The sequence below is a fragment of the Oryctolagus cuniculus genome, chromosome 19 (genome assembly GCF_964237555.1).
Source record: "Oryctolagus cuniculus chromosome 19, mOryCun1.1, whole genome shotgun sequence".
In the NCBI taxonomy this organism is placed as follows: Eukaryota; Metazoa; Chordata; class Mammalia; order Lagomorpha; family Leporidae; genus Oryctolagus; species Oryctolagus cuniculus.
Window position 1 is genome coordinate 49,572,130 of NC_091450.1, and position 12,575 is coordinate 49,584,704.

The following is a 12,575-nucleotide window of genomic DNA, read 5'->3' on the forward strand; positions in this document are numbered from 1 at the left end:
GAGCTGGATCAGAGTGGAACAGCCGGGTCTTGAACTGGCACCCATATGGGATGCAAGTGCTTGAGACCAGGGAGTTAATCCGCAGCGCCACAGTGCTGGCCCCTCATACAGTTTATTCTAATCTTTTTTTTTTTAAAGTTGTAGTTATTTGCCCTTTATCCAGCCCTCCCTGTGGGAAGGATGACACCAAAGACCCCAGTGGGTGCCTGCAGCCACAAACAGTACTGAACCCTGTATATATTATGTTTTCCCTATCCACACACACACATACCTGTGATAGGGGGCAGCATTGTAGAGAAGCAAGTAAAAGCCACCGTCTGCAACATCAACATATGGGCACTGGTTTGTGTCCTGGCTGCTCCACTTCTGATCCAGCTCCCTGCTGATGTGCCTGGGAAAGCAGTAGAAGAAGCACCCAAGTGCTTCAGGGTCTCCCTGCACCCACGTGGGAGACCCAGAAGAAGCTCCTGGCTCCTGGCTTTGGCCTGGCCCAGCCCAGGCAGTTGCAGCCATTTGGGAAGTGAACCAGTGGCTGAACAATCTCGCTCTCTCTCTCTTTTTCTCTCTCTCTTTCTCTCTCCCTCTGTAACTCGTTCAAATAATTAAATACATCTTTGTAAAAAGTATGTACCTCTGATAAAATTTAGTCGATAAATTAGACAAGGTAAAATATTCACAATCACCAATAATAAAATAGAACCAGTGATGACAGTAGCCACACAACCCTGCAGGCTGGCTCTTGGGGGATGGGCCGGGGGTAGGGATGCCTCGGACTTGGTGCCCTCAACCCAGAATGAAAATGTCAGTGTCTCCACTCTGGGTGCTTTGGGGCCTTTTCATCATTCAGTAAAATAGAGGTGACTTGAACACAAGCCAGATGAGCTGATAACCCAGACGGTGGCTTAGGGACTGGCGGGGGGGGTAGCCTATACTGCATGGATCCGCTGCCTATAAGGGTGGTAATTTCAAATGTGGGAAGGCTTATTTCTGGAACTTCCCATGTGATGTTTTTGGATGATAGTTGTTCATGGAAGGCTGGAGTCATGGAAAGGAAATGCAAGGATTAGGAAGAACAAGTGTAATTTGGTTTTAGGGAGGTGGGGAGTGGGCTGGCTGTCACCCCTGAGAGGACCAGAGATGGCCCAAGCCCGTCACCTCAGTGTGGCTGAAGGCGCTGAGGCCGAGTGAGCCAGGGTGCTCCCCCTGTCCTCCACAGCACCCTCCCGTCCAACCCCCAGGAGGCCCCCAGGCCGGAAGCAGGCCCCTGCTACCTGAGACCCGTGACGGAGTCAGTCCACAAATGTTGCCTAGGCCCAGCACACAGCAGGGGCCACGGTGAGGGTGCAGCGTTGGTGCCTGCCCGCCCAGGCGCCCAGCGTCAGGGCAGAGGGACGGGAACTCAGCTCTGATTCCGCACGCAGGGCGGGGAGAAGAGAGGCAGTGTCTGGTGTGGAGGACCTCACACACGGGAGCACTCACGCAGGAGCTGCAAGTGCTGTGGCCACGTCAGAGCCCACAGTGGCTGAGCAGGGGCTGGAGAGGAGCAGCCCAAATGGCTTTGCCCTGTAAGCAGAGCCAAGGCCAAGGCTTACGGTGTTGGTGCTAGGGAGCCACAGGAGGTGTGTGACCCGAGCGGTGAGAGCATCAAGTCTGAAGAACTGTCCTTGCCTGCACTGTAGGGAGTGGAGGGACAGGGGCAGAGACAAGAGCCCCAGGAGGAGGGCTGGGCGGGACAGGGGGGTGATAGTGGGCCTGGAAAGGGCCAGATCTGAGCTCCCCTGGTGGTCTTGGAGAGTCCAGAGTTTGACTTTGGGGGCCAGGGACCAGGGACAGGAGGACCTGTCGGGGAGGATTGGTGCCAGCTCTCCCCAAAGGCCCACTGTCCTCTGAGCACCCACAGCCCAGGCCCTTCTTCCTGTGCAAACCCACACGTATGACGCCTGCAGGCTGTTTTCCTGTCCACAGCCACCCTAGCAGGGAGGCGTGACTGGCCCCGTTCCGCCTATACCTGAACTGAGAGGTTCAGAGAAGGTGAGCAGCTTGGTCCAGGTTACACAGCAGAGCTGGGGGTTGAACCCCAGGAGACACCAGGGTACCGGGGGCCATCAGAGGCAGGAGCCTAGCATTTACCCAGGCCTCTCCTGCACACTGTGGGAGGCTGGGGCTCTGCCTGGGCCCCTCAGCTGAGACGAGAGCTGCGGCCGCCTGCCTGCACGGCCCCGCCGGCTGCTGAACCCAGCCACACAAAACAGACTGACGCCAGGAAGAGAGAGGGCTCAGCGGCGCGGGCAGCTTGAGGTCACCATGCTGCAGGCATTCTCATTCTGGTGGCTGCAAGGTCACTGTATGACCTTGAGCACATCCTCCTGCTCTTCTCGGGTTTGGTCTGAAGATGGGTGCATCAGTGCTGGGGTTCCTCCTGGGCCAGTCAGCGGGACCAGGGGTCCTTGTGGACTGTCTGCTCTGGGGCACCAACCCCTCCTGGCTAGCCTGGGCCTGAGGGCACTTCTGATACTGAAGCCAGGAAAGTCCCAGGCCACCCAGGACGGCCGCTGTCCGTGGGGTTCCACCTGCTGGCACCGTGGAGACCAGGCACACCGCCTGTGCCTTGCAGCCACACAGCCAACAGGGCCACAGTCTGCAGCTTGTAACTGAGGGTACAGAGGCCCCCAGGTGTGGTTTAATAGTCACAGAAATGAACAAAAATTAAGATTTCTTTGAAAGGTGAGAGAGGAGAGGTCTTCCATCTGCTGGTTCACTCCCCAGATGGCTGCAACAGCCAGGGCAGGAGCCAGACCAGGGCCGAGGGCCAGGAGCCTCCTCCAGGTCTCCCGCATGGGCGGCAGGAACTCAAGCACTCGGGCCGTCTTCTGCTGATTCTCCAGGTGCATCAGCAGGCAGCAGAGCAGCCAGGACTTGAATGGGGGCTGGAAGTGGACTAAACCTGCCTGAGGCGGCCCCCAGGAGGGAGCGAGGGGGCAGGGGGGACACCACCAAAGCCTGGCAATGCAGCTCCTCGTCGTGAACCCGGCATCTGGGCAGGAAGCTGCTTCCCGAACCCCGGCTCCCCGCTTTAGGGGCTTGCGGCCGGGCAGGAGAGCAAGTGATTTTAGGTGCTGGAGGGCTAGGAGTCTGGGCCGCGTCGCTGCCCCCGAGGCCCGCTCCCTGGGCAGCTCTGAAGTGGACGGCCGTGGCGTTGCCAGGCTCCCTGCCCACTTGGCCGTTGTTGAGGGGACCAGCTGCGCACCCAGGCGTCACTTGCAAGGAGGCCACATCCGGAAGTCAGCCTCCTGACTCCACGGGGAGCTCGCTCCCCATCCATCCATCCGGGGGGTGCAAATGGAGGGCAGGTCCCCCACCTGCCCAGACGCCTGACCCCAAAGCAGGCAGCCCAGAACGGCCTTCCAGCCTCGGTTCCACACTTCCCCACGTCCCTACCACCCCGGCTGGCCCGTCCCAGCAAGGTCGCTCCCTTGTGGTTTTCATGGGGACTTGGGATGCACAGATTGAACGAAGAAACCTCTGCTGGTTGCTCTCACGCGTGGGTTTCACCGCGGCGAGCCCCCTCCCCCTCTGCCCTGTGGTTCAAAGGTCTGGCTGGAAGAGGGCTCAGATGGGGCCCAGGATCCCCGGGCGGGCGGGCAGCGGGGCGAGGCCTCGCTCCAGGCTGGGTCAGGCATCCGACAGTAAACAGATCGAGTTTCCAGCGCCGGCTGGGCTGTGCACAACAGGCAGCCACAGCCAGGGAAGCTAAGAATGCGTCTCTGGGAGATGATTCAGCTCCTCGGCCCCCACGGAGGGGCTGTGCCCTGGTGGCTGGCTCCAGGCCAAGCGCCGGAGGGAGCCGCAGTGGGTTTTTCAAGTCGGACTGGAGTGCCATTCCGGTTCATCCCATCGGGATGAGGGCGTGTGTCAAGAGGCCGCTGCCCCTCCCCAGCCTCAGTTTACTCATCTGTGAAATGGGCAGCCACAGTCTCATCTCCAGAGAGTTGGTGTCAGAAAGGAGTCTGAGGCCGGCGCCGCAGCTCACTAGGCTAATCCTCTGCCTGCGGCGCCGGCACACCGGGTTCTAGTCCCGGTCGGGGCGCTGGATTCTGTCCCGGTTGCCCCTCTTCCAGGCCAAGCTCTCTGCTGTGGCCCGGGAGTGCAGTGGAGGATGGCCCAAGTGCTTGGGCCCTGCACCCCATGGGAGACCAGGAGAAGCACCTGGCTCCTGCCTTCAGATCAGCGCGGTGCGCCGGCCGCAGCGCACCGGCCGCAGCGGCCATTGGAGGGTGAACCAACGGCAAAGGAAGACCTTTCTCTGTCTCTCTCTCTCTCTCACTGTCCACTCTGCCTGGCAAAAAAAAAAAAAAAAAAAAGAAAAGAAAAGAAAAGAAAGGAGTCTGAGAGTGTCGAAGCCAGGGCACAGGAGGAGAAACCCAAGTGGGAAGCAGGAGCCCGGGCCCCCAGGGCTGGAACCCCACCACCACCACCACCACCACCCAGAGGTGGGAGAATTTGGGGAGAGTGTATCACGTGGGCTGAGGTGTTTCCAAGAGCTCCCGCGTGGCAGAGACAAAGAGAGGAGCAGCCTCTGTTGGGGGGAAGTTGGAGAGACCCCAGGAGAAGGCCTTGGCCAGCCAGGTGGGGCCCAACTGACAGGTCAAGAGCAGGAGAGCGTGTGGGAGACGCCAGCTGGTTTGGCGACTGGAGGTCATGGTGGGCTGAGCCAGGGCCTCTGCAGGGCTGGGGGCCAGCCAGATCGGCAGGGAGGCGAGAAGGGGGTGGCCTGAGGAGGAGGAGGGGGAGATGGGGCTGAGTGAAGGCTTTATTTTAGGATGGAAGAAACTTGAGCCTGGAGGCCGACGAAGCCAAGGAGGAAACGGCGCTTGTATGAGTAGGGAAGGGGACGAGCTGGCCAGGGAGAAAGCGCGCAAGGGTGGACGGTCCGCGGGGGGCCGGCCTGTGTGTCTTGGGGAATCCGGGGTGCAGGCTGGGGGGCCTAGTAGGCCAGATGGGAGCAAGGGAGGGCGTACAGGGGTCAGGGCTGTTGGTGAGCCCAAGGTCACCCTGCTCCTCGGGCCAGTGTGGACAGTGGCACTGGAGTGGGCAGTGGGTGACGGGACACAGCTCCAGGCAGGGCCCCCTGCGGTGGCAAGCCCTTTGGGGAGTGCTGACTCCCAGTTAATAGCTGGGAACCAGCAGGTAGCTTTTGGGAGCCCAAGGGTCAGGGGGCAGGCTCAGCATCCAAGTATCTGAGGCAGGGGTGGGGAATGTCCAGGCCGAGGGCCACGTAAGGCCAACGTCCTTTGGCCTGGCCCTGCCAGCGCAGCCACAGGTGGGACTTGAAATTCAATACGTCTATAGCAGGCTCATTTTTTTTTTTTAGTTGGTAGTTTTGCAGGGCCCCAATGATGCTCCAAATATCCACATGGCCCTGGGCAGAAAAGAAAGGTTCCCCACCCCTGGCTAAGGCCAAGCCCTCCCACTCCTAAGTGCTGATGGCTCTTTCTGGGGCGTTCACTCTCTACCTGAGGTTAAGGGTGTGTGTGTGTGTGTGTGTGTGTGTAGACATATCTCTGACCAGCCCAGATGGAAAGAGGAGGAGATGCAGTCCCAGGGCCCGTCCCAGGATCCTGGCCTGACTCTGGTGCCTGGGCCCTCTCTGGCCACTTCCTCCAAGTGGCCCTCCCGTGTCATTTCCTGCCTCTTTCTGCGGCCTACAGAGTGACCCTAGCTCCAGTTCGATGGCTGGGTCCCCATGCCCTGCTGCCAGATCCCAGCCCCACCCCCTGCTGCCTCTACTTCCTTTTCACCCAAGGTCCCCAGAGAGCAGGACCCACCTGCCAGCCTCACTCAGGCCAGGTTCCTGACCCCTCACCAGCGCTCACGTGGCCTGCCCTGATGCATCCCTCTACCTAGTGAGTGTTAGCAATGAATCCACACCCCACACCGGGGAAGCAGACTGGACAGCAGCCGACACCGTCACCTGCCCGCCCAGGGGAAGCCCTGTTCTCCCCTCCCTCGCTCTTTCTTCATGCAGTAGTTTAACAACTGGATGGAGTCCTTGAGGCATATATTTTTTTTTTTTATCATAGCTGCTTTTTCTTTGAAGATTTACTTCTTTGAAAGCATAGCAACAGAAATAAAAGTGATCTTCCATCCAAACAGGAGCCAGGAACTCCATCCTGGTCTTCCCACCGTGGGTAGCAGGAACCCAAGCACTTGGGCCATCATCCGCTGCCTCCCAGGTGCATTGGTGGGGAGCTTGGATGGGAAGTGGAGCAATCAGGACTCCTGCACAGATGTGGGGTGTCTAGGCCTGCCGCTCCACAGTGCTCACTGCTGGTAGCTGTGTGCAGCTCGGTACAGCAGACATCACCAGTATGTGGGGATTCACAGTCATGTAGGTGTCGCCTTCTGGGAACTGCCCATCTGCCTCGCACCCTTGGCTCCTGCTGACAGGTGTCTGGGCTGAAGCCGGCTGGGTGACGGAGAACCGGCCAGTGTGAGTGCTCCTGTTACGTACCTGTAAGAGGGCGGACATCTCCGAGTGGAAGACGTGAGCCGCGCAGAATACACTGCAGGCTGCCGCTGCCTGTGCGGGAGCCCGGGCCGGGTGCTGCCTTTACCTGCTGAGCCTCGGTTTTGCTGAATGACAGCACGATTTGTTCATCCAGATGTACGGGTTCTGCCGTCCCAGATTCAATCAACTGCAGAGCGGAAAAGCTGCAGGGGAAAAGGAGTTCTAGAAAGTTCCATAAAGCCAAACTGGACGTGGGCAGCTGCTGAGCCCTGTGCTGAAATGCACACAAATGCAGGGATGTGTCGGCCTGGGGTTGGGTTTTCTGAGGCATGGGGAGCTGATTTTAAAGGTCTTACAGGAGGGTGTGGGTAGCTTTGAGGCCATTCCGTGCCATCTTCCAGAAGGGATGTGAGTATCTGTGGATGTTAGTGTCTGCAGGGGTGTGGGCACCCATCCCCAGTAGGTACCGAGGGACCACGTCGACACTGTCACTCGGTGCGCACTGATTACGCACCTGTGCTAGGGACTGGGCACCCCAGCGGGAGAGACGGAGCTGTCTGCCAGAGGAGCAGGTGGCCCCCTGACCCACACAGACCTGGGAGTGGACAATGGCAGTGCTGGGGCGGGTCTCGGCATCCTGGGAGAGGGCCTACTGTGCGGCTTGCTCACTGGGACGGGAGGAGTCTGTGCTGCCTGCGGAGGTGGGTTGGGGCAGACCTGGTATCGGCGATCGTTTCGTGCCAGAATAGCTAGGAGCCCACAACAGAAGGCAGCGAGATCCCCTGGAGAGAGCCTGAGCTCCCCCGGCTTTGTCCCCACCTTCAGCCTCCTCCTCTGGCCGTCCCGCCTCCATGTCTCACCCCGAAATCTGCCCCAATGCCACCACCCTCACGGTCAGATTGGATTTTCCTGGTAGCCTGTGACAGCAACAAGTCTTATTTCCCACCTTAGCGCAAAAGAGGTCTTCCTTCTAAGCATAAAACCCTTACAGGGCTTTCTGCTAACAACAGCTTGACATGGCTGCCGGCTTCTCATGGGAAGAATGAAATATCAATAGCGGGAGAGACCTGTGGAGGACCCAGGAGAGACTGGTGAAGAGGTGGCGGCTGGTTCAGAGGAGCAAGCGGGCTCCATCTGCTCTCCCTTTAGGGGAAGAGGCCTGATGGAGATTTTGCAAGAAGCAGCTTTGGGGGCCTGCATTGTGGCGTACCAGGTATTAGCTGCCACCTGTGACGCCAGCATCCCATGTGGGCTCCAGTTCATACCTGGCTGCCCCACTTCCTATTCTGCTCCCGGCTGATGCACCTAGGAAAGCAGTGGAAGATGGCCCAAGCACTTGGGCCCCTGCACCCATGTGGGAGACCCGGAAGAAGCTCCTAGCTTCAGACCGGCCCAGCTTTTGCTGTTGCAGCCATTTGGGGTGTAAACCAGCAGATGAAAGACCTCTCTCTCTATCTCCCCTTCTGTCTGTAACTCTGACTTTCAAATAAATAAATTTCTCAACTTCCACATAGGTGCAGGGACCCAAGCACTTGGACCATCTTCTGCTGCCTTCCCAGGCACATTAGCAGGGAGCTGGATCAGAAGTGGAGCAGCCAGGACTTGAATCAGTGCCCATTTGGGATGTTGGTGCTGCAGATGGCTGCTTTACCAACTGCACCACAGCGCTGGCTCCAAATAAATCTTTAAAAAAAGAAAAGAGCAAGGGAAGGCACGAAGCATGGAGTGGGCTCTGTGCTGCAGTGGACTGGGGAGGCTGCATCCCTTATTAGAGTGCCTGGTTCTAGCTCCGGCTCCCTCCTGCTAATGCGCACCCTTGGAGGCAGCTAGTGGAGCTCCCATCACAGTGACAGAGGGACGAGGGCTTGATGTGCTTCGAGACCCCAACCACCCTGCTGCTGGCTGCTCCTGGCTGCTGCGTCCCCCCTGGCACAACACACAGCCACAACAGGTGCCTCAGGGCCTCCTCCTGCTGTTGACCTGGGCCCCTGCCACCCATGTCGGAGATCCGGATGGAGTTCCTGGCTCGTGGCTTCAGCCTGGCCTGGCCCTGACTGTTGGGGCCATTTATGGAGTGAATGAGTGGATGAAAGAGATCTCTCTCTCTCTGTCACTCTGCCTTTTAAATAAATAAATAAAGATTACAGAAAAAAAAAGAAGAAGAAGAAGATGGTATGAAGCTGATGTAGTCTTCCCGGCCAGGGTTCCCACTGTGGGCAGGGTTGGAGAGAGAGAAAACATCTCGGTGTGACACCGAGCGGGCAGCAGGAGCGGGAGACCGAGACGGTGACCAGAAGAGTAGTGGCAGGTCACCTCTGGCAGGTCTGCCTCTCCGGGGCCTGCCCACGCCAAGGTGCACATTTCAGGACAGGCATCCGGCAGCTGGCGGGGCCCCAGGGCCACCTGCCCCAGGGGACTGGTCACTTCAACAGCTTACTTATTTATGCCCCATGCGCCCAGCCAACGCGCGCTTGCCATCTGCTGGTGTTTATGTCCCACGGCCAGAGCGGTTCCCGGGCTCTCCACCCAGAGCAGCCCGCCCAGCCAGGACAGTCCTTGGAACAAGCTTCGCATCTGCGCATACCCACAGGACTCTCGGGCGGCTGGAGGAGGCTCTGAAGGCTGGGGGTGCTCTGAGCCCACGGGGGTCCCTAGGAAAGAGCCAGGCCCAGCTGGCGACGGCCATGCAGTGAGAGGTTGCATCTGTCCAGACAGAGGCTGCAGATCCGGGATAGGCAGACAGGGAGATGGGATTGCGAGAGTCTGTGCTGCTGGCTGAGCAGGAGGTCAGAGGGGACCAGGAGCCGCCTCAGCACCGGCTGCCACAGCTTCCCCGTGAAGTCGGGTTTATCAAAGTCTCATTCACGTCCAGTAAAACTCAGCCTTTGGAGCCGGCAGTTCCTTGAGTCTTGGCAAACGTGTGTGACCAAGACTTGTAACCAACATTGTCCCCGAGAGACCAGGCAGGCCCATCCCCCTCAGAGTTGTCCAGAACCCCTCGATGCCCAGCCCCTGCTCATCCCCTGGCAACCACTAACACAGTCACCCTTCTGTAGAAATCTGCTTGAAAGGCTGGCATTGTGGCATAGCGGGTTAAGCCTTAGCCACTTGTAATGGCGACATCCCCGTGTCAGAGTGGTGGTTCAAGTCCTGGGTGCTCGGCTTCCCATCTGGCTCCCTGCTGATGAGCCTGGGAAAGCAGCAGGTGAGGGCCCAAGTGCTTGGGCCCCTGCACACACGTGGGAAACCGAGATGGAGTTTGTGGATCCTGGCTTCAACCTAGCCCCATTTCAGCCATTGCAGCCGTTCAGGGAGTGAGCCAGTGAATGGAAATCTCTTTGTGTCTGCTTCTCTCTCTTTCTGTCACTCTGCCTTCCAAATGCATGTATTTGAAAGACAAAGACAAATCTTAGATCTGTTGGTTCACTCCCCAAATGCACACACCAGCTGGGGCTGGGCCAGGGTGAAACCAGGAGCCTAGAACTCCATCCAGGTCTCCCATGTAGGTAGCCAGGACCCAAGTACTTGCCTCCTAGGGTGCGCATTAGCAGGAAGCTGGGTCAGAAGTAGAGCCAGGAGTTGAACCCAGGCACTCTGCATAGATCAACTGATGCACTCATTGCAGGGTGCCGTGGAGTTGCAGAGTTGCAGGGCGGCTGATAGGCGAGGATGGCCGGGCCTGAGAGAGGGACCTGCTGGCCACCCTGACCCCTTCCGCACTGTCCTCACCACCCATCAGTTTCCCTTTACTCTTCGGGGAAGTGAGATCTGGCCCTTGCCTGGGTGGCTTGCTGGGTCCCCTGCTGTCATGGCTCCCAAGATGCATGGGTTTCGTGCAGTGGGCACAGAGCCCGAACCTGGCGATGCCCCAGAAGTGACCAGAGGCCATTTTCTTGCGAGCCGCCATGGGTGCACACTCAGGCTTGCGACTCCTTCTGCGGCACCCCAGGTGCCCTGCAGGGGGCAGCTCTGGCTGGGCAGGGAGCAGATACAAGCATGGAACAGGGTGATGAGCTCCCAGCGCCGGGAACCAGAGCTCTTATACCCCAGCTCAGGAGCTGCCTGGACCTGGGACCACGCCGCCCAGTGTGTTTGCTGGGCCCCAAGAGCACGCGCGCTACTGAGACCAGCAGGCAACAGAGAGTCCTGACCCCTGTCTTTGGGGGCAGTAATGGGTTCATTGTGGGGGAAATAAGGCGAAGTCATTGCCAAGGGTGACGGCGAGTGGCAGTGTGGAGACCCAGGCCCCCTAGAAAGTCACCGGCGGCCACACCTCTATCTTCCACATGGAAGTCAGCGAGGGCCGGGCTGGATGGGTCGCGTGGGAGGGAATCAGGCCTTCAGGGACAGAGACTACGAGGTCACGGCAAGAGGAATCATCTGATCTGCCCAGCCCCTGCCCTAGCCACCCGTCCCCCTCTGAGAGAAGCAGGATAGCGGGCTCGGGCCCCCGAAAGTGAGGGGGTGCAGCAGGACGATCGGCACCTTCAGGCCTGCGTACAACACTCTGAGTCAGAACTGGGGGGTGAGGGGGATGGAGGAGAGACCGGCAGCTTCCCCGAGGCTGCCGGCACCCCCCCGGGGTCAGAGCCCCGGGCAGACTGAGTCGGCTCCCTCCGGGTCGTGGGTGGGCACGGCTGCCACGGGAGCCTGCCGAGACTGACGGGACGCCCTGTGTCTGTGTGTCTGTCCGCCCAGGTGCAAATTCTTCAGCCTGACGGAGACGCCGGAAGATTACACCATCATCGTGGATGAGGAGGGCTTCCTAGGTGAGCGTTTCTCGCACCCGGCGCCGGGCTGTCGGCTGCTCTGCTGGACAGTCAGCCGACCGTCTCTGTCCTCGTCGCCCTGGGTTCCAGCCCCACTCGCCCCGACACGGCCTCAGCAGGGCGCGGCCAGTAGGACACAGTGTTCCCCCACCACCAGTTCACGCCAGCAGGAAAGAAGAGGAGCATGTTTTATTGAGCACCTACTTACTATGAGCTTTGAAATGCCCTCAGGCCTCATTCCTAGTTCAGAAGCCTCATTTATGAACCTTTTATTATTTACATTTGCTGTTGGTCCACTTTTTCTTTTAAGATTTATTTGTTTGAAAGGTAGAATGACACACACACAGAGAAATAGACAGACAAAGAGGGAGAGATCTTTGGTTCACTCCCCAGATGGCCACAATAGCCAGGGCTGGGCCAGGCTGGAACCAGGGACCTAGAACTCCATCCAGGTCTCGCAGGTGGGTGCAGGAGCCCAAGCACTTGGGCCATAGTCGGCTGCTTTCCCAGGCACATGAGCCGGGAGCAGAGCAGCTGGGACTTGAACCTACGTTCCCGTGTGGAATGCTGGCATTGTAGGCCGTGACTTAACCCACTGTGCCACAACACCGGCCCCATTTGTCCACTTTTTAAGTTGAGTTACAGCTTCGCGGGTCATAAAATCCACCGCTTTTAAGTATACAGTTCACCAGCTTTTGATATCGCTGAGGTATGCGGTCATCTCTACCTTGGGGTTCCAGAACATTCCATGCCCCCTGAAAGAACATCTGTACCTGCTGTGTCACTCCCCCACCCCCGCCCCCGCCCCTACCCCAGACTCTTGGAAGGTTTTTTGGTTCTTCTTTTTTTTTTTTTTCTTCACTTATCTGAGGGGCAGTGAGACACAGAGAGACAGACAGAGCTCCTGTCCGCTGGTTCGCTGTCCAAACACCTGCAACAGCTGGGGGTGGGCCAGGGCTGGACTCAGGAGCCTGGAACGCAATCCAGGTCTCCTAGGTGGACGGCAGGGACCCACATAATTGAGCCATCACCTGCTGCCTCCCACAGTCTGCCTGGGAGCCAGGCCAGGTGTTGAACCCGGGTATTTTGACATGGGACAGGGATGTCTCAACAGCTAAGCCAGATGGCCACAGGGGATGCTGGCCTGGAACCACTGAGTTACTTTGTCCCTGAGATGTACCCAGTGGGACATTTTTAAAAGCCACAGGCAGGACCACCCAGAGACAACTCAGTAACTGTAGCGTTTTTCCTTCCTCTTGTTTGCTTCGGGGATTGCTCAAGATGACAGCTGGATATGG

At 58.6% G+C, this 12,575-nt stretch overlaps 1 protein-coding gene across 1 annotated transcript in view; it reads left to right on the forward strand.

The window, feature by feature from the left end:
- CASTOR2 (cytosolic arginine sensor for mTORC1 subunit 2) overlaps positions 1 to 12,575 on the forward strand; it is a 42,140-nt gene that overhangs the window by 19,608 nt on the left and 9,957 nt on the right. The window contains exon 2 of the mRNA XM_070064501.1: positions 11,207 to 11,277. Coding sequence (XP_069920602.1) covers positions 11,207 to 11,277 — 71 coding nt within the window. The remainder of the gene's footprint in view (positions 1 to 11,206; positions 11,278 to 12,575) is intronic.